Source organism: Aplysia californica, unplaced genomic scaffold, assembly GCF_000002075.1.
Source record: "Aplysia californica isolate F4 #8 unplaced genomic scaffold, AplCal3.0 scaffold00247, whole genome shotgun sequence".
Lineage (NCBI taxonomy): Eukaryota > Metazoa > Mollusca > Gastropoda > Aplysiida > Aplysiidae > Aplysia > Aplysia californica.
Genome location: NW_004797517.1, coordinates 661084 through 686801, shown reverse-complemented (window position 1 = coordinate 686801; position 25718 = coordinate 661084). Strand labels below are relative to the sequence as shown.

The 25718-nt window shown below is 40.3% G+C and overlaps 1 protein-coding gene across 1 annotated transcript; it reads right to left on the bottom strand.

Moving 5' to 3' along the window:
* Nucleotides 1-1711: 1711 nt before the first annotated feature.
* Nucleotides 1712-25718, bottom strand: LOC101849544 (cytochrome c oxidase subunit 5B, mitochondrial). The gene is made up of 4 exons (XM_005100443.3): nt 25556-25718; nt 14782-14870; nt 8191-8290; nt 1712-2297 (listed from the first exon to the last, which is right to left on the bottom strand). The coding sequence occupies exons 1-4, from the start codon at nt 25674-25676 to the stop codon at nt 2182-2184; spliced, it is 426 nt and encodes a 141-aa protein (XP_005100500.1). The 5' UTR covers nt 25677-25718; the 3' UTR covers nt 1712-2181.

Genomic DNA, 25718 nt, shown 5'->3' with positions numbered 1-25718 from the left:
ACTGTGCACAGCAACAGCAATATTCCGCTATAACCGACTCTCATGTTTGTCTGATAGCGCTATAGCAGTATTTTATTTACAAAGGTAAAGAGGAGAAAAAAACGGGGTTTTAGTTTTAGAATAGTGTCTTTATAACAGACATCTCGTTTTTTCCGGACTCGTTATAAGTGGACTCCACTGTATTAATAGGCCTACATGTGTGTACTCTATCCCTGGCAGTAGGCTACAGACGGGCTATTTCTCACACTTGATTAAATGATCCTGGGAACAACATCATATAGCACTTCGGGCATTGCCATTATATATATATATATATGCTCCGCTCCAATATCCACCTCAGAGTCCCATCTGCTGATCGTTCCGGTGTTCATTTGGTTAATAAATAATAACCTGTGTTTCCATCCCGGTTTTGCCACTTCCTCTGAAGACACCCAGTTCTTCAAGTCGTAAGATCGGCGCAGTCATGCTCAAGATCCTCATCTTCAAGTGTGGTGGCAAGGGCCTTTACGACATCATTTTGGTCCATTTTAATGTCAGTATTGACAGGTGCATGGCTCACCAGTTTGTCCGCTTGTTCATTTCTCAATTTCTCACACAGTTGGCGGTAGATGCAAACATACAATGTTTATAGTAGGCGTTCCTTTTAGAACCATAAATTGGCAAAACCTGGCTGTACTGTACTGTAAGCCGGGGGAGGGGGTGGGGGGAGGTACAACGAGGTTTGACTGTATTTGCAATTTCCCCTCAGGGTGTAAATAAAAGTAAAAGGGCCTTTCCTGTGAGCTAGCATTGCACTACATCCATGATCTATGGTGCTGTATTGAAGAAACCTCATTCCCTGGCTAGTCCGTAAAAAAAATTTGTGTACCCAATCAACTCGAGTCATGGACTGGAAGCAAAGAGTAGAGCATCAGACCTGTTAGGTACACGATAGGCCTACACTCTTTTCCAGTAGGTCTTTTTACTTCCCACTTGACACAATTTCGATCACATAGGAGGTGGGCTTCTGACCCTGTCTGGGCCAATCTGCGTCGAGAGGGACACAACACCCCAGCAGAAAGACAGATACTCTATAAAAATTTCTCCCTGCTCTGGAATCAAAACACGGGTCTCCTACATACCACGCCTGACCTTTGCACCACAGATGGCAATACATACGGCACCCCTTTTAACTGTCAAAGAGAACTTGCAAAATCTAATGAAAAACAAAACAAACACAAGGTGTAAATGAAATGTGAGACAGCGTGGTGGAATCGGGCTCTCGTCAAAATAATCAAAGTGAAGAAACTTGTATTTTTCCGCAGGTTTGTGAATTTTTATCAAATTTTTGGGTTTTTTGGCTCAACACCTTTCATGCCCATTAAAGAACTAATTTCCGTGTGGATATTTCTGAAAAACGTTGATTAAAGGCACAAAAAATGTAAATTTTCAGTTACCACGGACTCTTAAGCTAAGGAAATAACTAATCTTTAGCGGCCATTTGCTCACTAATTTTACCTCTGAAAACAGGTGACCCCCTCCTCCTTCTTTCGCAAATATCTCGACTTATATTCTAGATAAATGGATATTTTGTTCATCCCAATAAAGACAAGTGAACAAGCTTTAAGATGATACCAATAACTCTACATGCCCAAAAATTGACGAAAGGCTGATTCCACCACGCTGCCTCACAAATAAAGATAGTGAGAAACACACAAAACAATATCATTTGTATTCGGTCATAACAAGGTATTTATTCATTCTCAATCTCACTTTGAAAGTCAATTCTAAAACTTAAATGTAAAACAAGCAACATCTCTGTTCCAGGAGGGATCCCATGGATTTGAGATATCCCTAGCATACAACAATGTAGTACACACCAGGACTTTTGTCATTTTGTCCGTCCCACATACACTGGTTTGTTTATTATTTTTTAAAATTAGAGCTGAATATAACCAAAACTTGGTCATGACTGAAATAAACAGAACTACTACAGTTTCAAAATGAAAGTTCTGCTTCCCCATAGAGTTGGTACATTTCAGAGAAAGTTATGTCATTGAATTTTTAACAAAATGGACAATGCGACAATCGAAAGCAAACATTCTACCCCAAGGAAATAAACCATGTCATATTCAAGTTAAAACGAAAAGACATAAATATGGTGAAAATTAAGTGGCACTACATAGACTATGCAATAGGAACTCAGTTGTATTCCTGGACTGGGGCATCTGCCAGCTTAAACCAGTAGCCACATTCACAGCGTTTTGGCTCTCCTTTGTGAACATACATCCAGTTTATAGTTAGTGAATCTTCTTCACCTGCAGAAGAAACAAAAGCACAGAGTAAATTATCCACATATTCCATTTTTTTAAAAAGAAGAAATGAATATTTTTAATTTAGCATGCATTAGGGACACATTTTAATGTTAAATTGCGAAAAAATTCATGATTCCATTTGTATGACAGTAGGCACATTGTAAGAGTGTAAGAGTTGTCCTCAGATGGCATGCGATATATATCGTTTTTCCCTTCATAATCTCCATTTAAAAAAAGTTGAAATCAAGCAACAATTTTCTTCAGGTTTTGACAAATAAATTTCTTATCTCTCACATAATCCTGTGCGTATTTTAGTTTTGGTAAGAGTTTTACAGCACTTACAACTCAAATGGGTCATATAAGTGCTGAAATTAGAAGAGTTACATACATTGAAACTTGGATTCAACGAAAGAAGTTGGATTCCCCATTTTTTTCTATTCACAAAAATCAATAAAAATAACTTGGATTCAACAAACAGATAAATGAGCAAGCTCGAATTCAACAAAGTTTCTTGCAGGGTGAACAGTCCCCGCTGACCTGGCTTTGCTCATTTTTCTCACAACCAACTTTACTCCTGGAAACCATCCAAGCCACCTGCATTGTGAACCCTTATTCGCATAGCCTATTGTTTACATCTAATGCGACCACTCAGCGGTCTTCTTTCATACCAAAATAGATAGACATTGTTAGAACGCACACATGTCTTAGGCCGCAACCATATTAACGCCCGACACCGACAGACGGACAAGACCGTCTTCGGGCACAAAAGAATGCGCACCGGCTTTTTAATAATGGAAGGTAACAAAAAACGGTTTCGGCTACCATACGGACGCCCGACGTCCTGTGTCGTCCCCGGCCAAACCGTCCCCCCGATAAAACGGGTTCTATCGAAGACGGTCCGCCGGGCGAGAAGGGAGGTAATTTTAATGATTTATCTCTGCATAGTTGTGTCCCCTTTCCCGCCTCAATGTCACTACACAGAATTCTAGCAGTTCTTTGTCAGCTGTGCATATCTCTAGCAGTTCATTGAAACTGGTATGTTTCATGCGATAGTATGGTTGGAATTTTTCACTATCTTCCAACAACTGCGGAAACAAATGATGAAATTCACCAAGTGTATCACGCTTTCTTTGGATAGGATGAACTGAAACTCTTCTTGTCTTGGTTTTCCTTTTTTGTCTGCGTCTCAAAAGCAGCAACAACAACAATTTTCTTCTTCTGCTACACCTCATATTTTCAAGACGGTGGCGTCTGACTGACAAAAAACCGGTGTTAATATGGTCGGCCACACCCAACCAAAAACGGCGGGTCTGGTCCGTCTGTCGGTGTCGGGCGTTAATATGGTTGCGGCCTTAGTGTGTGTCAGGGCCGGACGGGTGGCCAGCACATGTGTGACGGGGGGGGGGCGCGCGCACGCGGCCCTGAACGCAGTTTATTGGGAGCTGGACTGTCGAATCAAACGTTGCTGTATGCTAGGCTCCACACAGTAACATAACTAGTTCTGCAAACAGTATATAATAGATGATAGATTACACAGGCAAGTATTTGAACCAATTGGCCCTTTTGCAAAGTGTGTATTGGGTAGAGTTCAGTGCATTTTCCTGAAATCGACCAGCATTTCGTCCTATAAGAGCTTATTCCACGTATCAAGGTTTTAGCGAATTTTTCAGGAGGAACAAAAACCTGATTAACATAGGTATGTATGAATAATCAACACACCAGAAACCATCAAGCCCTAAAAGCGTATCATATATCATATGATACTCGATTTAGAAATTCTTGGCTTTATTGTCGGTTCCGGAGTAATTCTTGTTGCGTAATCAAAGGCATAAAAATTTTGAAATCCATTCTGCACATCTCAAGACAAGTTAACTTGGAAGCAAACAGCTATGATAATTGAAACAGTTATTTGCTTTTTATAGCGATTTTAAGGCGGGGAACTCAGTGAAACTTATACAAAAATGAAGCCCATGATACGCACTTTCTATTGATGAAAAAAAAAAAAATTATTCGCACCAAAATCATGATACGCGGATCTGGCTCTTATAGGATGATTACTTCGGTGTGGCATAAAAAAAAAAAAAACAATGCCCGTCTCATTTGAAACCAGGCTGCTTCTGATTGAAAAAGTCGAAGGTGCCTGTAACTGTAATTATCTCCAGAAAAACCTTACATTTGCTATTACGAACACTCGAATTCAATTAAATTGAAGGTCAGGCCCAACGACTTCGTTAAATCTGAGTTCCCCTGTACAAAAAAAAAAAAAGAGAGAAAAAGACGATAGATGTTTGAAAGGAAAGAAATAAACCCACACGAGAGCACCTATTAACTCTCTACAGCATGTGAATGAACACCACAGAGAGCTATAACCAGGGTTCGTGATTTTATTTTTTTTAAAATAAAAAATTTTAAAATCGATTTTTTTAAATTTAAATCAAGATTTTTTTTATTTAAATCGGATTTTTTTGATTTTTAAAATTTTTTTTTAAATGTCGACAGTTTGGGATTTTTGGTTTCTAAAAGTATGTTCTTTTAGTGCAAAATGCATTGGGGGGGGGGGGGGGGGTAAATTATGCATAGATAAACTTGCATTTTATTACAGTGTGTGTGTGTGTGTGTGTCCGCGCGCTTGTGTTTGTCTAAAAAGAAAAAGAAAATGTTAATTTCAATAATGAAAAAAAAAGTTAATTGAATACTGTATTATTTTACAGTAACAGGGGGGGAAAGCAGACTTTTAAGCATGATTAAATTAGTCTACTAAACCTTATATACTGTTTTATAAACCAAGGAAAGGAATTCTGAATGTTTAAAGATGTAAAAACAGATTACATTTTTTTAAAGTGATTTAAATCACTGAGTTTTATTTTTAAAATCAAGTTGATTTAAATTTTTTTTAATCAACTGATTTAAATCAACCCAACCCTGATTTCAATTATGAAAAAAAAGTCAATTGAATACAGTATTATTTTACAGTGACAGGGGGAAAACAGACTTTAAAGCATGGTTATATTAGTCTACTAAACCTTATATCTGTTTAATAAAACCAAGGAAAGGAATTCTGAATGTTCAAATAAATATAAAAACTGAATACATTTTTTTAAAAGTGATTTAAATCACTGATTTTTATTTTAAAAATCAAGTTGATTAAAATTTAAAAAATCAACTGATTTGAATCAACCCAGCTCTGATTTCAATATATGGAAAAAAAAAGTAAATTGAATACTGTATTATTTTACAGGGAAAGGAGGGAAAGAAGACTTTTAAGCATGATTATATGAGTCTACTTAACCTTATATCTGTTTTATGAAACCAAGGAAAGGAATTCTGAATGTTGAAATATATGTAAAAACTGAATAAAAATAAATTTTTCAAAAAGTGATTTAAATCACTGATTTTTATTTAAAAAATCAAGTTGATTTAAAATTTTAAAAATTAACTGATTTAAATCAACCCAACCCTGGCTATAACAGATGAGGAGTTGGAGTTGTAAAATTAACTCCTTTTTTTAAAAGCATCACCATGCCACAGCTTTTGCCTCCACAAAGAGAGTGAACAATAGGTCGCCTTGCAACAAGCCAACAGCAGCAAATTATTGCTGTCGTTTTCAACTTCCCAGTACGTCGATATTTACAAGCAACGGGTACGTCGAGACCCAAAAATAGACCAGACCCTTTATATAGTTAAATACACCATGACCGATTTTTGGGTCATACTGGTGTGTTAAAAGTTTAGAGGGGAAAAAATTCCTGTCCATGAGTTTCTAAATGTGGCTTGCAACATGACAAGTACAGTCGAACCTGCCATGACTACACCCCTTGTGCTTTTCTATAAGCTTTAACCAGGCAAAACCTGTCCAATGCGGCTGCAGCCACCTTATTTTATCGACCCACTGTCAAATTTACCTGCCTCAGGCGGCCAGGAGTGGTCCCTCATTGCCCGATGCTTTGTCATAAACAGGGTTCCTGCCATGAACTTCCAATCAAATTCAAGGAGGTTTCAAGGAGAAATTTTTAAAATTCAAGGAGATTTGGTCAAGAAATTCATGACCAAAGCCTATTTTCAATACGCCTACATATGTCAGAAAGGAATCATATCTTAGTTTCGATTTTCCTACAAAAACTGTTCCCAGGGTGACTGCCACCCACCAGCTTCTCAATTTTCCAGGGGGGCTCATCCATTCTCCAGGGACATGTTACATAACAATGACAGTGCATGCTCCATTTATATATTATTAAAATAATCGTCATATTATTAAAATAATATATAGCACGGATGTAGGTACATTATATCCAGTCAACAACATGTCGGTGTGGCACTGGGATACTGTGTGACTTAGGTATTTCAGTCTGTTCTTATGCTTATTTATATTTTCCCTTGATCATTATTCGCCTTAAATATGAACTATATAAAAATGAATCTTGCTTTGAGCCTGAGAAAAGGCATAGAAGAACCAGAATATCGACGGCCAAGAACCAATGTAGGTGTCAAGGTTTATATAACAAACATGAAAGACAAAAATTATTGCTCAAACTCAAAGTAGAGTAATAACATCTTAACATGAATGGCTCAAGTAGACCTATTCAGCGTGAGAGGTGTAAGTTAGAACTGTGGGAGGGAAAGATGCAGTGACACTGAAAATCTGCGAATCTTGAACAGAAAGCTTAAATATAGAATATACAATACATATTATCATAATTTACTATCACCTACCCCATGAAACGGGAACCCTTTAGTTTAAAAAAAGACGGCTTACAAGATTTGAGTGTGACAGATCCCGATTCCACACAAGGCCTGCACCAACGCGCACTTTGCAGCGAGCTCTAGAATCTAGATATAGATCTAGATCTAGATCTAGACATCTAGTATAATAGTAACCAAAATTCTGAAAAGTAAAATCTGCTTCCAAGTTCAGTTTTTGTCATCCGGTGTTGCCTTCAACCCCATTTCCCCCCTCCCCCGCGTGCGTCTTTGAAAAAATCAATAATCCCCCCATTCCTGAGTTCTATACTTCGTAGCGCTCAAACTTTACATGAACTTTGGTGACCTCACGCCAATACTCACGATGTGACGAAAACGAACAGGTTCAATGACCGGTAACGATGGCGAGCCCAACAAGAAGCTTGTATAACTTTCTTTTTTCTTTTTCACAAGTGACAGCACAGGACAAAAGATGTATTTTCATGGCGACACAGCGTTTGTAATGCAGAACCTGCATGTTACACAGCGTTTGTAATGCAGAACCTGCATGTTACAAATGTGGCGTTATCAGACTACAATGTACTAAAGGCCCTACCGGCAAATTTCTGTGTGGTAGCGAAAGCGAAAGTAGATCCTGATTTTCCCGATTGAGCTTCAGTATCGCACACACTTCCACTTGTTGCCGCCATAACCGCCTGTGCGCGTGTAACGTACTCTCAGGCTGGGAAAAGCCGAACGAATATGATAATAATATTATATCACAATCGCGACCGGGTAATTTCAGGGGCCCCCGGGATTCCCGGGGCCTTGCAGTCACCCTGTGTTCCTGTCCGATCTGGCAAAATTCAAGGAGTTTTCAAGGAGATTTTTCCTTGAATGCAAATTCAAGGAGTTTTCAAGGACATTTTTCCTTGAATGCAAATTCAAGGAGGCCGCGGGAACCCTGCATAAATTTTGAATCGGCCCCTCACGCTGGGGACAGGCCGTTATAATTCATTCACCTGTCATTATTGTTAGTCCCTCCAGTGAATGTTTACCCAAGTTGACCAATGAGTAGGCCTGACAATAAATTTTCAACTGCTGGTGAGGGAAGCATGATCCGTCATAACCTATAAGCCCCGCCCACAACTCATGTGTGAGGTGACTGGTCACTGTATTGTTTATCTAATCTGTCTGTAACCAAGTAACAATAACTTACATATGCATCCAATCATCCTTTTTGCGTTGGGTGAAGTCACAATAGTTGGTTCATCAAAAGTGCCCTTTGCCCTCTTAATGGGTTTCATCTGGAAAGGGTCCTGGAAAGAAAAATTATTTTGCATGAAAATTCTGTCAATAAAACAAAAACAGACCCAAAAGGCTTGGATCTAATCCCTCCCCAGCATCCACAATAGATACCACTCTTACAGACAAACTTGTTTACTTATAAAAATCCTCTCTAGGTACAATCACTCTAGTTGCCTTTCTTTTCCCACATGCCCTACAGCAAACTTTCTAGGCATTTTTTAAATTTCCAGGTTCTAATAAAAACTCCCTTCAGAAACTGCAAACGTGTTTCCAAAAGCTCTTACGGCTTCTACTGTGATTTCATCTGGACCTGGGGCTTTGTTCTTAGGACTGAATTTAAGTTCATTGTCAATGCTGTATTCTCCTTGTTGTCCACTACCACCATCTGGGTTAAAAAGTTCTTGAAAGAAATCTTCCTACCTTTCTTTACATCCCTTTTGCCGAGCAGACTTTCCTTCTTTGTCGTGTGTCCCACTGTATGGTTCTTTTCTTATTAATTTGCTGCTCACACTTTTATAAAACTATCTAGGATTTTCTATGCGAACTTCAGCCAGATCCTTGCTATTTATTTTCCACGAGTATTCTTTAACAGTGCTGATAACTGTTCTGGTCTCTCTTCTCATTTTCTTGTCATGTATAGGTCTTGTAAAGTTTTCAACTTCTGCAATTATTTTTAATAGTGTCTTTTTCTTTCTGAACTGCTTCTTTGGTTTCACCATTTTTCACCTGCATGCTTTTCTGCCTTTGTTTCCACTTAGTCACTTCATTCCATAACTGATAACTCTTTTCTTCTATACAGTGGAACTCTGATTCAACGAGATGAGATAGATTCCCTGTTTTTTTTCTTCTTTAAAATCAATAAAAATAGCGCGGATTCAACAAGCACTTAAATTAGCGAGCTCGGATTCAATGAGGTCGCTTCCAGGGTGAACAGCCCCTGCAGACGTGGCTTCGCTAATTTTTCTCCCTGAACGAACTTTATCTATTTCCGGATTCCCGGAAACCATCCATTGCACCTGCGTTGTGAACCATTATTCACTTAACCGATTGCAAACGACCAATCAGCGGCCTTTTTTCATGCCAACACATGCGTTGTTGGCACGCGCCTACTCTGGCGTGTGTCGGGGTCGGATGGGCAGCCTGCATGCGTGTTGGAGAAGGGGGGGGGGGGGCGCAATAGCGGTCCCGGCGTTGAACGTTGCAGATACAAACGCGTCAGTCTTTTTCCCCCCTCGGCAACTGATCATTATTACAATGATAAGCTAGTCTTGACGTAGATCTACGTAATGAATTGTGCGCTGGTCTATGGAATCAAAAGTTGTCGTATGCTAGGCTCTACACAGCAACACAACTTTTTGGTAAACAATCAAGATGACACAGGCGTGCATTTGAACGAATCAGTCTTTTTTTTTTTACACAGCTCATAATATGCAGGCATTTCAGGCACTACTTGTGACTTCCCTTTGCACATTACTTGCTCAGTGCCTGTAATTATCCACAAAACCTTATGTTTGCTATAACGAACACTCGAATTCAACGAGATTTTAGGTCTGGCCCGGTGACCTTGTTGAATCTGAGTTCCACTGTATTTCCGATGTGCGAATACGTTTGCCACTCTTCTTCTATGTCTTTGATCTCAGGTGACAGCTTATTGTACTTTTTAGTCATGTCATCCTCGATTGCCTTTTTGATGTTTGGCTCTTTCACTTCTCTTGTATGTATCACTGTGCTTCTTTGTTTATGTGACTTTGCTGGTTGTAAGAGATCTGTGGTCTGTGTCAATAATGCAGTTTTGGACTGCTCTCGAATCTTTGGCTGTATGTCTTCGTTTTCTGAGCATCAGGATAGCTCTTAATTTCGTTTACCGCGGGTGAGAAAAAATTAGTGATCACTATGTCAAGCACATTGCATAGGTTCAGTACTATTCTTCCATTGTTATCCTGCCGTCTTGGGCAAAAAGGACGAATATCGCGACATACCCATTTTCAAGGAGGGCCAAAAAATCAAATTTATTCGTCTCACGTTTAAAAAATTGGTTTTTTATTTTATTTTTAACTTGATTTTTTGCAGGAGGAAGATGGAGCAATTATGCACTTGTAGTTAAAATTTTGTTTGGAAATATCAACAAAATTTTGTGTGAGAAAACAAAAGTCATCCTTTCATAACAGATTGATGAAGTTTTGATTAGCTTTTTATGGGAAAAGGACGAATAGCGATATTCGTCTTTCTTTCACCCGACGTTGTCAAATAGTAACGTACTGGATTTTTCGTTTCTGTGATATTTGAGGTTCATCTGGTTTTATGTAAGTGTTTTCGGGCTTCCAGACTGTTATTTAATTGCGCTTTGCCAGTGGAGCCAAAGATCCGGGGTTCAAATACTGGTGAGTGTACACAAGCAGTGGTGCTTGTCGTCTTACTGCGTGCAACACACTTGACACAGCGAGGATCAAAGCTGGATATACCAGGATTTGAGCTTTTTGGTATTTCATCATAAGACCTTGGCATTGTAACGTAGGCATGTTTTGGCGAAGAAGGACGAATATCGGTATATTCGTCGCTTTTTCGTAAACTGAGGACGAACCTCTCGGTATTCGTCCTTTTTTCATAAAATATAAAATAAATTAAAAAGAAAAATTTATGACGATACGTTCAATACCAAAATAAAGTATTCGAACATCTCTAAATGTAATGGCCACTGGTTCAAAAGAGGCAGCTTTTCATACTCTTTCACATGGTATCGATATCTCTATTTGACCCAATTTCCGATATTCGTCCTTTTTCCCTAAGACGGCAGTACAGTCCGTGCCGGCTTTTAGCACGCCGGCCTTAAGCACGTTTCGGACTCAAGCACGCTAAACGGCTCTTACTGAATTTTTGCTATATAAATTACACGCCTATAAGCACGGTAACTTCGGCTTCAAGACAGTCAATATTTTCATGATGACCCATCGAAGTTCGAACACAGTGTACACTGCAGCAGTGGAGTGTGTCTAGAGAAACACAAAGAACGCAAGTGATGGACACACACACTCACATGGGCGGAGAGGAAGGCAGAGAGATGCACACAGCCATGCGCGCGGACATAGGATCTAGCCTAGGCCTAGGGCAAAGCTACACACGACCAAAAAAAAAAAAATACAAAGAGAGTCAGGGCCGGGGAGACGAGAAAGGGAGGCTGGCTGCGATTTCACCTTTGACCCTCGCTATCCATTAGTCCTGATTGTGTATCACGCGCGAGGTGGGATGAAGGCGGTGGTATGAGTGGCACAGCGGGCAGTGGTACGCACAGGCAGTGTGTTACAGTAGGCCTAGTGTGCTGTATCGTGACTGGCCGTCTAAATTAAGTTTTCATTTCCCATTCGACCACAAAACAAAAACAAACAAGCGAACAAAAACTACCATGGCGGGTGTCTAAAAAACAGTGCACACTTTTGCGGGACAACTATAGGCCTACTTACAAACAAAGGGAAATAGCACAGGGAATTTTCAACATGAAAATCTCTGGATTATGTCTACTTCGCACTTAAGCACGCTTTGGCTTTAAGCACGCTTAAGCTTTCTCCTGATGACCGTACTTAAAGCCGGCATGGACTGTATTGCAGTCTGTGTCTTCATCACTGTTGGGTCCCAAGTACTCTTCCTTAGGGGTTTGTCTTTGACCCACTCTGCCATTGAGACCTCCCATGATATACATATCTTCATTGTTGTTGATGGTGTTCACATAGTCGTTCTGAATTGCTAGTCTGTCTTCTGCATAGTTGCTGTTGCAAGAAGCGTATGTTTGAATGCAAATTATTTTCCCACCTTCTATGAGTATTATGCTGACTGATTTACTGAAATTCGGTTGATTTCACTTATTATATCAACTTTGGTTGGGTGTATGCAAATGTTTAGCTCTCTTCTTCAGGTGATCCACTGCAGATCAGGAGGTAGCCTTCATGAATCACCTTGCAGTTGTCTTTATTCCTTACGTCTGAAGAGTCCAGTACAATTTTCTTTTTCTTAACTTCTGTTGACATTCCATCGTGCCTGTTTTGATCGTTGATCTTGCTTGCAGTACAGTTGGTTACGTTTCCAGATCTGTTGCCACTAGAATCAGTCCATTTTTTTTTCCCTTTGTTTCTTTCACAGCAAGATTTATTTGTTGTCGGCTTGCTCAACGAGTCACGGTTTCACCAGAGCCCCTTTGACCTTCAACACTGCATGATGACCCTGGTCAGCCTTCATGGCTATCGTATTGCCTCGGTGACATAAAGCCCCACAGTGCTTCACCCACACCTAGCAACCCCCTACTTTGTCCTGTTACCACTTTCCCTGGTGAGGACAAAGGGTAGAACTTAGGCCTTACAGACAACATTAAGGTCAAATCTTGCATCAACAATGGTGAGAAGAGGAGCACAAATTACCTAAACTACCTTTAAATGGAAATGTTTCCCAGCACCCTCAGATTACCCTTTCAATGTACATAATCTTAAGATTATACCAAAACATCAAATACAAATGAACGCAATTCTTTCCTGTTTTCAAAATTCCAGCTCATTGTATACAATGAATAATGTCAGCATAGCTAATATTAAAGTAGGAACCCTTATAAAAGAGAATTTTTAATGATTTTAATGGGGACCCCATTCTGTGGACAATATCTAAATCACCCCTCTTCGTTAATTCATAGTGATGCTATATTACAAATACTTCATTAAAAAAAAATTTTAGTAGAGGTTTTACGGCGCTCGCAACTGCATAAGGTCGTATGAGGGCCAGAAGATTAGAGATGTTACAAGACAGTAACAAACATAAAAAAGGAGATGGGGAGATAAAGACGATAGACGCTTGATAGGAAAGAAAAATCAAACCACACCAGAGCACCCGTCAACCACCCACCAAGTACTTCAGACAGCAGCTCCATTAAGATTATACAACTCAAGTACTACAAACTCAAGATTTAACAAAAGGAGAAGGAATCAGTGTTTAGGAGGTGTACATTTCATTAAAATCAACAAAATACCTTTTATATAACGGAACGAATACGTATATGAGTAAAGTCAGATTCAATGAAATCACACAAGTTACAAGGCAATCAGCCAATGCTGATGTGGCTTCACGCATTTTTCTTCTGCAACAAACTTTATTGCCTCTAGCCTACTTCACAACATCATCAATCGCCCTGCACTGTGGATCATTCCACATTCATGCACATTACACACTGCACAACACAGTTAACTTATCAGAGACACACAGTCATCGTGTGCTACCCAATTGGAGGATAATTTTCACATCAAAACATGCAATGTATATGCCTCTGAGACATGTACCAGATGTGAGAGAGGTAATGGGCATTCGGCACACGTGAGGCTGTGTGCGAGTCTTGTTTGTTAGTTTGAGGAGGTGGGTGGTATAGAGTTCGCAGGGTAAAATGTCAGCAGGGATGCAGACACGTCATTGTCATATTTTTTTCCACGCTACTGAACAGTGACAGGCTAGATTTCGATCTACATAATCTTCTTCTCGATCGCATCACACATGAAGTCTGGTATCTATCATATACTGCGCTGTCCTGCTCGGTTCAGATCTAAATAATGAGTTGCGTGCACATCTGTGAAACCACATGCTGTCATACCCTAGGCCTAGTCCACTACATTGCAATGCAAATTGTTTCGCAAACAATAGGCCTACATCAAATGACACAGGTTTTTTTTACCCAGCTGGTATAGGCTTTGACAGTCCTACGTATTTTTCAGCAACACTTCAATTTTCCACATTAACCATAGTCTATCTAGAGCACTTTAGCTTTAGCCATGGCATCAAATAAAGGACAATGCCTTTCGTTTGAAAATAGCAGTTTATGATTTCAAAGTTAGTTTAAAACATGTTTGGAAAAGCAGAAAAGACACGATAACGACTCTGATTCTTGCTTGAAACCAAGCCTGACTGAATTGTTCAAGGGTTGTGTGAGAGAAAGAAGTAACAGCACATACAAGACTTCGGAGCACCTATGGCTCTTTCTCTTTATATCATGACACGCTCAACAGATGTCCCTATCATTACCCATTTTTAAAATCCTCACCTTAGTCACACCTTTCTTAAAACAAACACTTGAAAATAACAAACTTGAAGGTCAGGCCCCAAAGACTTCATTACAAACAAGTTTCACTATATCAATGTAAAATAAAATTTAGTCCCCACAAGTTTGGATACATTCATTGCTGCAGTTACATAGCAAATGGGATTAACACAGTATGCCATAAAAAGGCTGTGAGCATAGAAAAAAATAACTTACCCTACTCCACACTCTGCTTACATTCCCTTTAGTCACAAGAGCAAATCAGAACTAATTTTGCTCAATCAATAATGAAACGATTTCTTAATCCTCAAAGCTACAAAGTTTGGGTAACCCTGTGACATTCTGCATTCAGTCAAGGATCAAAATCTTAAAAATTCATCCAGAACAAATGCAAACAATTCCCTGAACCCGGTGTCATTAAAACCATCTTCTCATACTCACATCATTGCCAGCCTCCTTAGCCAACAGTTCATATCTCTCAACACCAACAGAGTGGCCAAGGCTGTCTGGTATCTGGCAGTCATCAGAAGCTATAAAAGACCCAAAAAAGAAATTAAATATACTGGTCACCCAATAAAAAAAGCTAAATTCCAAGAATTCATACATATAGCTGAATCTACACACTCAAAAACAATGCACTACTTTTATCCCTTAACCATTACCCTATATATCAAACAAAGGGGATGAGCCACATCAGGTCAACCGTAAATGGCATGTAATTGTCATCAAGGCTGACCAACTCTTTTCTCACCACATGTCATAAACCCACCCAGGGGTCACATCAGTTCATTTTAGACTGGAGGGAGACTATTTTCCGGTTCTGGGCCTAAACATGGGTCACAGCAGATTCTTCCCTGGGTTTGTCGGCTAAGATTCCGCATTTTCCTTACTCCCAAGCACCGGGATCTTAGGCGGAGACTACTGTATTAGATTATTTAGGAAGCGGGACCTCCGGGTTTAATGTCAATCTCCGAAAGGACTGACCCAGGTAGGAAATTTCTGTAAAGTGCCTTTCCCAAAGACACAATGTCGAACCGAGCTGAGGCTCAAACCCCCGTACTCGCAATCTCACGATTACATGTCAGGTAGCCTAACCATTAAGTTAACAACGCCACTCTCTACAAAAGAGAGAATCCCTGATGTTTTAACTCTTTTCCTACTAGGCCAAAACCAACCACTGGTCCAGGGCTTTTCCCTGACCTATTTTTACGCCCTACCCTGCCAAAGGAAAATGTCAAAACATCCAACTAAACACACACAAACCATATTATATGGCACATCAAACTGAAGGTTAAAAAATAATCTATCAGATGGCGATACAATATTGAAGATTTATTCCAATTATAATACTTTGGGGTTCTAAAAGTGATTATGCAATATCGAAGGTGTCATATGAAATCAATAATTTTCCAGCTTTGAAAGGTCATATCTAAAAAATAACAACCACAGTATCATTCAAACTTCCCAGGTAGATTGCCTCGAGTAATGCAAAGAAATGCTGAAAGTTATGTATGTGTACCTCATATAGAAGTGAAAATATGAGATATATATACTGAAGCCAGGGGAGCGCTTTTCTTCTTATATACTTACATGTCAAAAGGGACCAAAAAAGTGCTGAAATGACTAAAAATCATCTCTCATTGCTATACAGTGGAACTCGGATTCAACGAGGTCGCCGGGCCTGGCCTAAAATCATGTTGAATCCGAGTGTTCGTTATAGCAAACATGAGGTTTTGTATAAATAATTAAGGGCGAAGTCACAAGTAGTGCCTGAAATGCCTGCATATTTGTAAGTTGTGTAAAAAAAAAAAAAGATCGATTCGTTCAAACGCACACGCCTGTGTCATCTCGATTGTTTACCAAAAAGTTGTGTTGTTGTGAGTGTGAAGAGTCCAGCATACGGCAACTTATGATTCAATAGACCAGTGCACAATTCATTACATAGATCTACGTCAAAAAAGTTTATTGTAATAATGATCAGTTGCAGAGGGGGGAAAAAAGACTGACGTGTTTATATGTGCGACGTTCAACGCCTGGACCGCTAGTGCCCCCCCTCCCGACATGCACACACAGCCACACGTGTGCAGACCGCCCATCCGACCCCGACACACGCCAGAGTAGACATGTGCGAGTGCCAACAACGCAGCATGTGTTGGTATGAAAGAAGACCGCTGATTGGTCGCATGCAATCGGGTAAGTGAATAATGGTTCACGATGCAGGTGCAGTGGATGGTTTCCGGGAATATATAAAATTAATTCTGGGAGAAAAATGAGAGAAGCCACGTCTGCGGGGGCTGTTCACCCTGAAGCGACCTCGTTGAATCCGAGCTCGCTGATTTAAGTGCTCGTTGAATCCGGGTTATTTTTATTGATTTTAAAGAAGAAAAAAACGGGGAATCTATCTCATTTTGTTGAATCCCAGTTCTCGTTGAAACCGAGCTCGTTGAATCCGAGTTCCACTGTATTTTCTTTCTAGCCTTCTATTCTACTCTTAACTCATAGTGGTCGCTCGTTACGGAAGTCCTCCCTTTAATATTGTATTGTTTGCATCAACGTAAGGTTAGGCCTACATTTTATTAGGGAGGACTTCCGTAACAAGGGACCACTATTAAATCTAGATTATACTCAATGGCATCCAAAATCATGACGGGAGGCCGAAAGCCACTGTTATACCATCTGTTCATGACAAAAGTACGGTAGTTTGCACATTTTTAGGCCCAGTTTAAAGTCTTGAAGGTCTGAGTTTAGGGTTAGGGGTAGGTCGATGAGGTTAGTGTTGGGGTCGGGGTGGAGGTAGGGTTAGGGGTAGGAGTAATAGTATGTCTCTTTTTTGTTGTGTTTGTTGAGGGTTAGAGGTGGGGGTGGGATGGAGTAGGCTTAGGGTTAGGCCTCTTCTTTATTGAGGTTGTGAAGGGTTGGGGGTAGGGGTAGGGTTTGCAGTAGAGTTAGGGTTGTAAGGCTGGGATTAGGGTTTGGGGTAGGGGTAGGTTTCTCCTTTATTTTGTTTGTTGAGGATTATTAGGATAAGGGGTAGGGTTGGGGTAGGGGTAGGAACTAGGGGTTGGGGTTAGTGTTGGGGCAGGGGTGGAGGTAGGCTTGTGTTTGTTGAGGGTTAGGGGTAGAGGTATGGGTAGGTCTCTTCTGTATTGTGTTTGTTGAGGGTTAGGTTTTTAGGGTTAGGGTTGGGATAGGGGTAAGGTTAGGGGTTGGGTCAGGGTTCGGGTTAGGACTCTTGACTCTTCTTTATTGTGTTTATTGAGGTGGTCGCTCGTTGCTGAGGGTAGGTTTTCTTTTCTCATAGGGTAATTGGTGGGGGGGGTCCCTTGCCCCCCCCCTGATCAGGAGCAGCACTTCTTGCCTTCTTGATTAAGGTAAGTTTTAGGGATAGGTTATTTTTTTCCTTTTCTTCTTCCGTTCAAAACACGTGCGAAACGAAATCGTTATTTGTATAATTTTTCGCTTCTCCCCTTACCTCAACACGGGCGTACAAAAAGAACGAAATACAAGCAGACCGGTACGGAGAAAGAAGTGCTTGTCCACGATGGCAACTAAAAAAAAAAGGAAGTTTTTTTATATGCAAATGAGGTAGAGTCCATTCAGAAATTTACTTTTTTTTCTTTCTTTCTTTTTTTTTGAAGCCGATCGCATCAGCTTTCCTAATTTTGCGAAGGAACCTCCTCAAAACCCTCTGATGTAAAAAAATAATTGCGTTTTGGGAGTTTTGAAAATTGATATACTCAAGTGTAGGTTTAAAATAACTTTTTTTTACTCACTGGTAACACCAGCTGTTTGGCATTGGGGTTATGCTGCTGGACTATTAATCATGTTTGCTTCTCTCACTCACAGGTTCCAATCACGGTCACGCCACTGATTTTTCTAATTATGTCATATTATTGTGTATTGTTTCAGATGTTAAAATAAATGTCACTAATAATACCCATTCCAGGTGAAGAGACAAAGGAAGCATACCTGCCAACATTGCCTGGGGCCAAAATTTGTAGTTGACACAAATTTTTGTCCCAAAATCTGTAGTTGACCTAAAAAATCTGTAGTAGGCTATATTACCCCTTGCCGTAATACTTAATTTGGGACCCTTATCAATATTTTGACCCACATCAAATATGCATGAATGTGTTTGCGACTTCAAACAAATGTAGAAAATGACGAGAACAAAAAAAAAAGACAAAAAAAGACAAAAATAAGAAAACTTCCAGATGCATTTACCCTATACAGCCGTTCCTGTCCTATTCATACATGCACGCGCACACACAAATGGAAGGGAAAAAAAAAAGAAGAACAGAAGCAAAGAAGAAAAGATGAAGAAAAGATGGGCCTTGGATGACTTACGCCTAGCCTTGCGACGGATCCCGGTTTCACACAACGCCTGCACCAACGCGGGGTTTTGCAGAGAGTTCTAGATCTAGTAGTAATCAAAATTTAGAATACTAATATATTTGTTTCCAAGGTCAATTTTTGTCCCCTGGTGTAGCCTTCAACCTTCCCCCGAGTGTATCTTTTTTTTTTAAAATCAATAATCCCCCCCCCCCCCCCATTCCGGAGTCCTATACTTCGCAGCGCTCAGACTTCGAATGAACTTTGGTGACCCCTACAATTGCCGGTACTCACAATGTGATGGAACGCCCAGGATCAATGACCGGTCATGATGGCGAGCCCGACAAGACGCTTGTATAACTATAACTTTCTTTTACAGGACAAATATTGATTTTTTTTTTATGGACACACAGTGTTTGCCATGCACAACCTGCATGTTACAATTAATGTTGCGTTTTCAAACTACAACCAGCAAATTTCTGGGTGGTAACGAAAGCGAAAGTAGATCTTGACATTTCCCTATCAAACCTTGGTATCAAACATACTTCCGCTTACCACCATAGCTGCCTGTTCACGTGAAGAAACGTACTCTCAGTCCGTGGAAAGCCGAATGAATTCACAATTGTGACCGGCAAAAATGAACTTAAGGGCTTTTTCGGATTTGGTTTTCAAATATTCGATAACTTTTATGTATTTTCCCGGGGCAATTTACAGATTTCTTCAAATTCCTGGGTAATTCCCGGGGCCTGGCAATCACCCTGCAGAATCAAGAAGTCGGTGGCTTATCTCTCAAAATCGGTGTACCGGTAGGTTGTTTTTTTTGTGTGATTATTTCTTATGCCCGTATAATTTTTTTCCCTAAATATGAATCGGAAAAAGAATCACCCTTGGGGTGAGCTGTTCCCTGTAAAAATGGACAGTAATAATAATAATATGAGCACATCAGAAAACAAAAAACAAAAACTTAAAAAATGTGATCTATTTTATTATTTGAAAAAATCCCACAACAACAAGGTCCAAGCAGAGGTCCAAGTAAAGAACATAAAAACATTGAATTGTTTAAGTCCACAATAAAGACTATAATTATGATAATACTAATAATAGAGGACATTTAATTATCAAAGTGTATACAGACCCGGTAACCGGGAACAAAGTCACGAAGTAAACAGACCTGGTAGGGGAACTCTTTTGTGATTTCGGAAAGTTTCAGCGCCCAGACCCGGTAGTGTGTGTGTGTGTGAGAGCATAGATGTACACTATAGTTAAAAGGAGATAACTCTATGGTGTGTGTGTGTGTGTGTGTGTGTGTGTGTGTGTGTGTGTGTGTGTGTGTGTGTGTGTGTGTGTGTGTGAGAGAGAGAGAGAGAGAGAGAGAGAGAGAGAGAGAGAGAGAGAGAGAGAGAGAGAGAGAGAGAGAGAGAGAGAGACAGAGAGAGAGACAGAGAGAGAGAGAGAGAGAGAGAGAGAGAGAGAGAGAGAGAAGTGCTAGCAAAATATGACATGCCCCAGTTGGCAGGAGGGAACGAGAGAAAGATAGAGTGGGAAATAGATGGGGAGAAAGATAGTTTAGAAAGACAGAGACAAACAAAGAAAAAGAGAAGGCGAGCGATACACAGAGGAGAGAGAGAGGGAGCAAGACAGAGGAAGAGAAATAGAGAGGGTGACTGCTCGATTGAAGTTATGACAGTGTTTTTTTCTTCAAATTGTGATTCCTCCAATTCCAAAACAGAGGAAAAACGATCGTTCATCGAAAAGACATCCGCAATCTTCATTTTGATCCAGGCTAGCCTCGAAACTAGATCAATGATTTATGTCTGTCTGTCTAGATCTATACCTAGGCCATAGATCTAGAAGAACCTAGGTCTACCCTGAGCCAAGAGGGCGCTGAAACTTTCCGAAATCACAAAAGAGTTCCCCTACCGGGTCTGTATACTTTGTGACTTTGTTCCCGGTTATCAGGTCTGTATACACACTCCCTTTAATTATAGTGCCTTACTCTCGGTTTTAACCAGCTCGAAGTATGTTACATTAGTATTAGATAAGCAATGCCAATGAAAATTTAAATTTTCACTTTTGCCCCCCTTTTTTTTTTTTTTTTTGGCACCTAAGAAAGAATTTTCAATTCTAAGAATTATGCTTCTTGAATTTTGAGAATCGGTTCATAAATAAAAAAAAGTTATGGGGTTGTAAAGGTCAGCAAAATATGGATGACCCACATATAGGAAAATACTCCTAAAAAGTGGACCACGCAGTAGCAGATTCTGTAAAAAAAATCGACGATATCTCGGTAACTAATCGGAGTGTTCAAGAGAAACTTGGCTACCCGATGTGTTTTTGAGTGTAGAAATCATTTCTGCAGTCAGATTTACTACCAATTTCGTAGTTATTTTGTTATAATTAATAATTAAAATTGTGGTGTACATATTACGATTTTGCGAAAAAGGGGTGTCGGGATGAGTCCATTTTATTTATAGCATCGTATCACAACACGGGATCTTTAAGAATATATGTCGGCAGCGTGACTAAATAATTGCAAAGCTTTTTATGATGACTTTAGACCATGCCAACCGTAAAAGATAAGTTAATTCAATCTAGCATGCCGTACAATTAAAAATTCTTTTTCCCCGTTGAGACGCGAACACCCCGAGACGAGATAACCTCGCCTCGGAATACCTCCATTGCGATGTTACAGGGGAATAGAGAGAAAAACAACCGGATGCGCGCGGCCGCCATTGCCCTATTTCAAGTGACCAATGAACGGGCCCGGAACAGTCATGCGGGGATTTGTAGGACACACACATTTGCCACGAGAGTGAGGGGAAAATGGCCGGTCTCCGTGCGAAGCCGCTTTGGATAGGGGGGGTAGTCGTGCATTTATGATTGGGGTCTAAACAACTACTTGACACAGAAACGTTCAAATTTGAGCAAACTATAGAGGATAGATAGATCTATTACCCAGAGCTTTTCCAATGGCTGATGTCATTTTTCGAGGATTTTTGGGTCCAGGGCAGGGCCCTGGCAGGGGGTTGAAGGGGGACAGCGTCCCCTTTCTGTTTGAGAATTTTTGGTTTCAGAGCATCTTAAGTATGCCATTTCTGGCTATTTAGGCCTAAATTTAACAAGAAAATAATTGAGAAAAAAAACATACATTGTATAGGCCTACATAATTTTCTGCTTGTGTTAATCCATATATTTCCAAATCCAAAGCAATGCTTTCTCCCTTGTTCAGATACCGTACATCCACAACTAGATCTATAAAACTTGACAGTTAATGTTTAACTTTTTTCTGCTTGTGTTGGTTTGCACCATAATCAGCATAAGGTGTAGAATTCTTACAATAATAGCTTTTTATATAACAGCTTGACTTGATCTCTAGATTCTAGTCTAGATTCTAGATCTAAATAACTTGACAGCTTATATTCAATTTAAATCCACAACAATACTTACAAATAAACAAGTCTGGTAAAAAAAAATCAAGCTCTCTTTAGAGTTTTCTTTTCTTGGCAGGCCCAAGATCTATTGAACCACAATCGTCATTCCTTCCTCTTGTTTACAGAGCTGGTGCTGTGCTTCTTGTGCTTTAGAAAGTGAAAGTAGAAGACACTGTCTACACTTTCAAATAAAAGAGCTCTTCCAGTATGGGTTGGCTATTGTGGACTATTGGTAATAACGGAAAATTTTTATTTCGCATTTTTGAAAATAATTTTTTGCAATTATTTTTTTTTTGGCACGAATTTTCAAGGAAATTTTTCCATTTGCGGAAATCTACTAATTTGCGGAAATCCGCAAAATTGCGGAAGACTGGAAGCCCTGATTACCATCTCGGCGTTGAAATTCAAACTCCTTATAGTTTTCGGTGTACACGATACGAAAGTGTTCCCGACACCAAAAGTATAGGTTAATTTATGTGTACGAACTTCAAAGTCCACATATCATTAGTTTGCCCTATTTTCTGATTGGTTGCCGAGTTTCATTCGGATTGGTTCGAAAATAGAGCAGACCGAGGTTGACAAAGTTAGTCACTTACGCTTCGGCCGGGTCCGCAAAATCGCCCGTAAACGGGGACCAAATTTTCGCCTCGCGGGAAAGCCCGATTGGCATTGCTAATTAGATCTAGAATCTAGTTTAGTCATTTAGTAAACGCTGGTAGTATAAAATAACAAGGCCGTCGTTATTCGGACTCGAGTCCGGGAAAAAAGGAAGTGTCTTCGTTCTATATATCTAACGTTCAGTGCTTCCAATTTTCCGACATTTTTTAGTTTCCCCCACACCTTTTCTGCCGATCCGATGCCCGCCACCTCATTGATACGCCCCCCCCCTATATATCTAACGTTCAGTGCTTCTTTGTTGTAGAAAAAGGTAAATTTGAACATTAGCAGACCACCTGGCACCTGCATATTATGAGCTGTGTAAAAAAAAAAAAAGACCGATTCCTTTAAATACACAAGCCTGTGTCATATCGATTGTTTACCAAGAAAAGTTGTGTTGCTGTGTGGAGCTGAGCATACGGCAACTTTTGATTCCATAGACCAGCGCACAATTCATTACGTAGATCTACGTCAAGACTAGCTTATTATTGTAATAATGATCAGTTGCCGGGGGGAAAAAGACTGACGCGTATGCGACGTTCAACGCCCGAACCGATAGTGCCCCCCTCCCCACCCCCCTCCCTGACACGCACACAGCCACATATGTGTGCAGGCCGCCCATCCAACCCTGTCACACGCTAACGAGCCATCTTTAACTGCTTCTGATGACCTCTTGACAAATAAACATTTATTAGAAGCGCTATAACTTTTCAGGCCGGCCTCAAATTCATCATAAGCATACCTGCCAACATTGCCTGGGCCAAAATCTGTAGTTGGACGCAAATCTTTGTCAAAAAATCTGTAGTTGACCTAAAAAATCTGTAGTAGGCTATATTACCTCTTGTCACATACTTAATTTGGGACCCTTATTAATATTTTATTTTGACCCACATCAAATATGCATGATTGTGTTTGCGACTTCAAACAAATGTAGAAAATGACAAAGAAAAAAAAATGACGAATATGAAAACTACCAGAGGCATTTACCCTATTAGTAGTTGGTGCAGTTCCTGTCCTATTCATACCTGCACGAACACACACACAAATGAAACCAAAAAACCACACCCCCACCCCCAAAAAAACCCAACCAAAAACAAAAGCAAAGAAGAAAAGATGAAGAAAAGGTGGGCCTTGGATGACTTAGGCCTACCCTTGGCCTTTTGTCTTTGCAGAGTTTACAAGGAAAGAGTATGACGGATCCCGAGTCCACACAAGGCCTGCACCAACACGCGTTTTGCAGAGTTTTCTAGATCTAGAGGTAATCAAAAATTTAGAATACTAAAATTTGCTTCCAAGTTCAGTTTTTGTCCCCTGGTGTTGCCTTAGAACCCCCCCCCCCCTTTCCCCCGAGTGTATCTTTAAAAAAAATAATCCTCCCCCCATTCCGGAGTCCTATACTATGCAGCGCTCAGACTTTGAATGAACTTTGGTGACCCCCTACAAGTGCCCGTGCTCACAATGTGATGGAACGCGCAAGTTCATTGACCGGTCACAATGGCGAACCCGACAAGACGCTTGTATAACTATAACTTTCTTTTCTTTTTTTTTTCACAAGTGACAGCACAGGACAAATATTGATTTATTTTCAAGGCGACACAGCGTTTGCCATGCACAGCCTGCATGTTGTTGTTACAATTAATGTTGCATTATCAAACTACTACCAGCAACTTTCTGGGTGGTAACGAAAGTGAAAGTATATCTTGATTATCCCGATCAAACGTCGGTATCACACCCGCTTGCCACCATAGCCGCCTGTCTGCGTGAAGAAACACTCTCGAGGGAGCCGAATGAATCACAATCGCGACCGGCAAAAATGAACTTTCGGGCATTATCGGATTTGGTTTTCAAATATTTGATAACTTTCTCAAATTCCGGGGCCTGGCAGTCACCCTGCTGAATCCCGAAGTCGGTGGCTTCATCTCAAAATCGGTGGATCGGTGTTTGACCCAAAAGTCGGTGATCAACCGATTTTTTCTGTAGGGTTGGCAGGTATGCATAAGATTAAAAAAGTGATCCCGGTCTCTACCCAGCCTGAGGCGAGTCACGAGTGAGGCAGGACAGGAAGCCGGATTCACGAGTCACAGGAAGTCGGAAGTCGGAACGTGATGTCATGCTGGACAAGAATCAGAGTCCGAATAACATTTTTCATATTCAGACTCCAGTCCGAATAGTCACTTCGAAATAACAAATAAGGTAGTAGCCTACTACTAGGCCTACAAGCCAAGACGGAATTTATAAGACTGAAAAACGTGTTCTACGTCATCAGTTTGTGACCGCCGTAAAAATGGTCCTGGAGTTGGAGGCTATCTTTACGGCTCGCCGTAAAAATAGTCACTGCGTTTTAAAAGACCTTTCCATTGATAAATAATAGATCTAGATCTACATAACCCTTTGAAAAAGTTCAAAATCCTGAAAAAAATTGGGTAAGTGGAAACCTCTAGACTATGGTACTATGGTATAGAGTGAGTATGGCATGGGTCCTCACCTGAAATCCGCCTGTGCCAAGACCAGGAGCAGAACAGCCATTAGTTCGTTTCTTTCCTCATGGGGGTTTCATTAATACTTACGGAATTACAAATAGTTTAATTAACAATCTGAATCTAAGGCTTTATCCTGTAGATCTAGATATCTAGATCTACTAGATCTAGATCTAGACGGAGATTCTAGATCCTTGTGTGATACGTGATGGACTGGAGTCCACAATGGCACCTCCTGAACTTGGACTGCTTGTGCCAAGGCCGGGAGGACAGCCATTAGTTCCGTTTTGTTTCACTGGGGATTTCATTAATACTTACGGAATTTTCCTTTGTGTTGATCCACGGCTTTTGATGGGGGTCCACTTGCGCATCTCACAGATGAGATGGTCAGTGAACGTCTCAAAATGCACGAACTCGTCCTCCACAAAGATGCAGCCATGTTGATTGACCTGAGTGACCGTCACGAGATCCAGATTTTAGT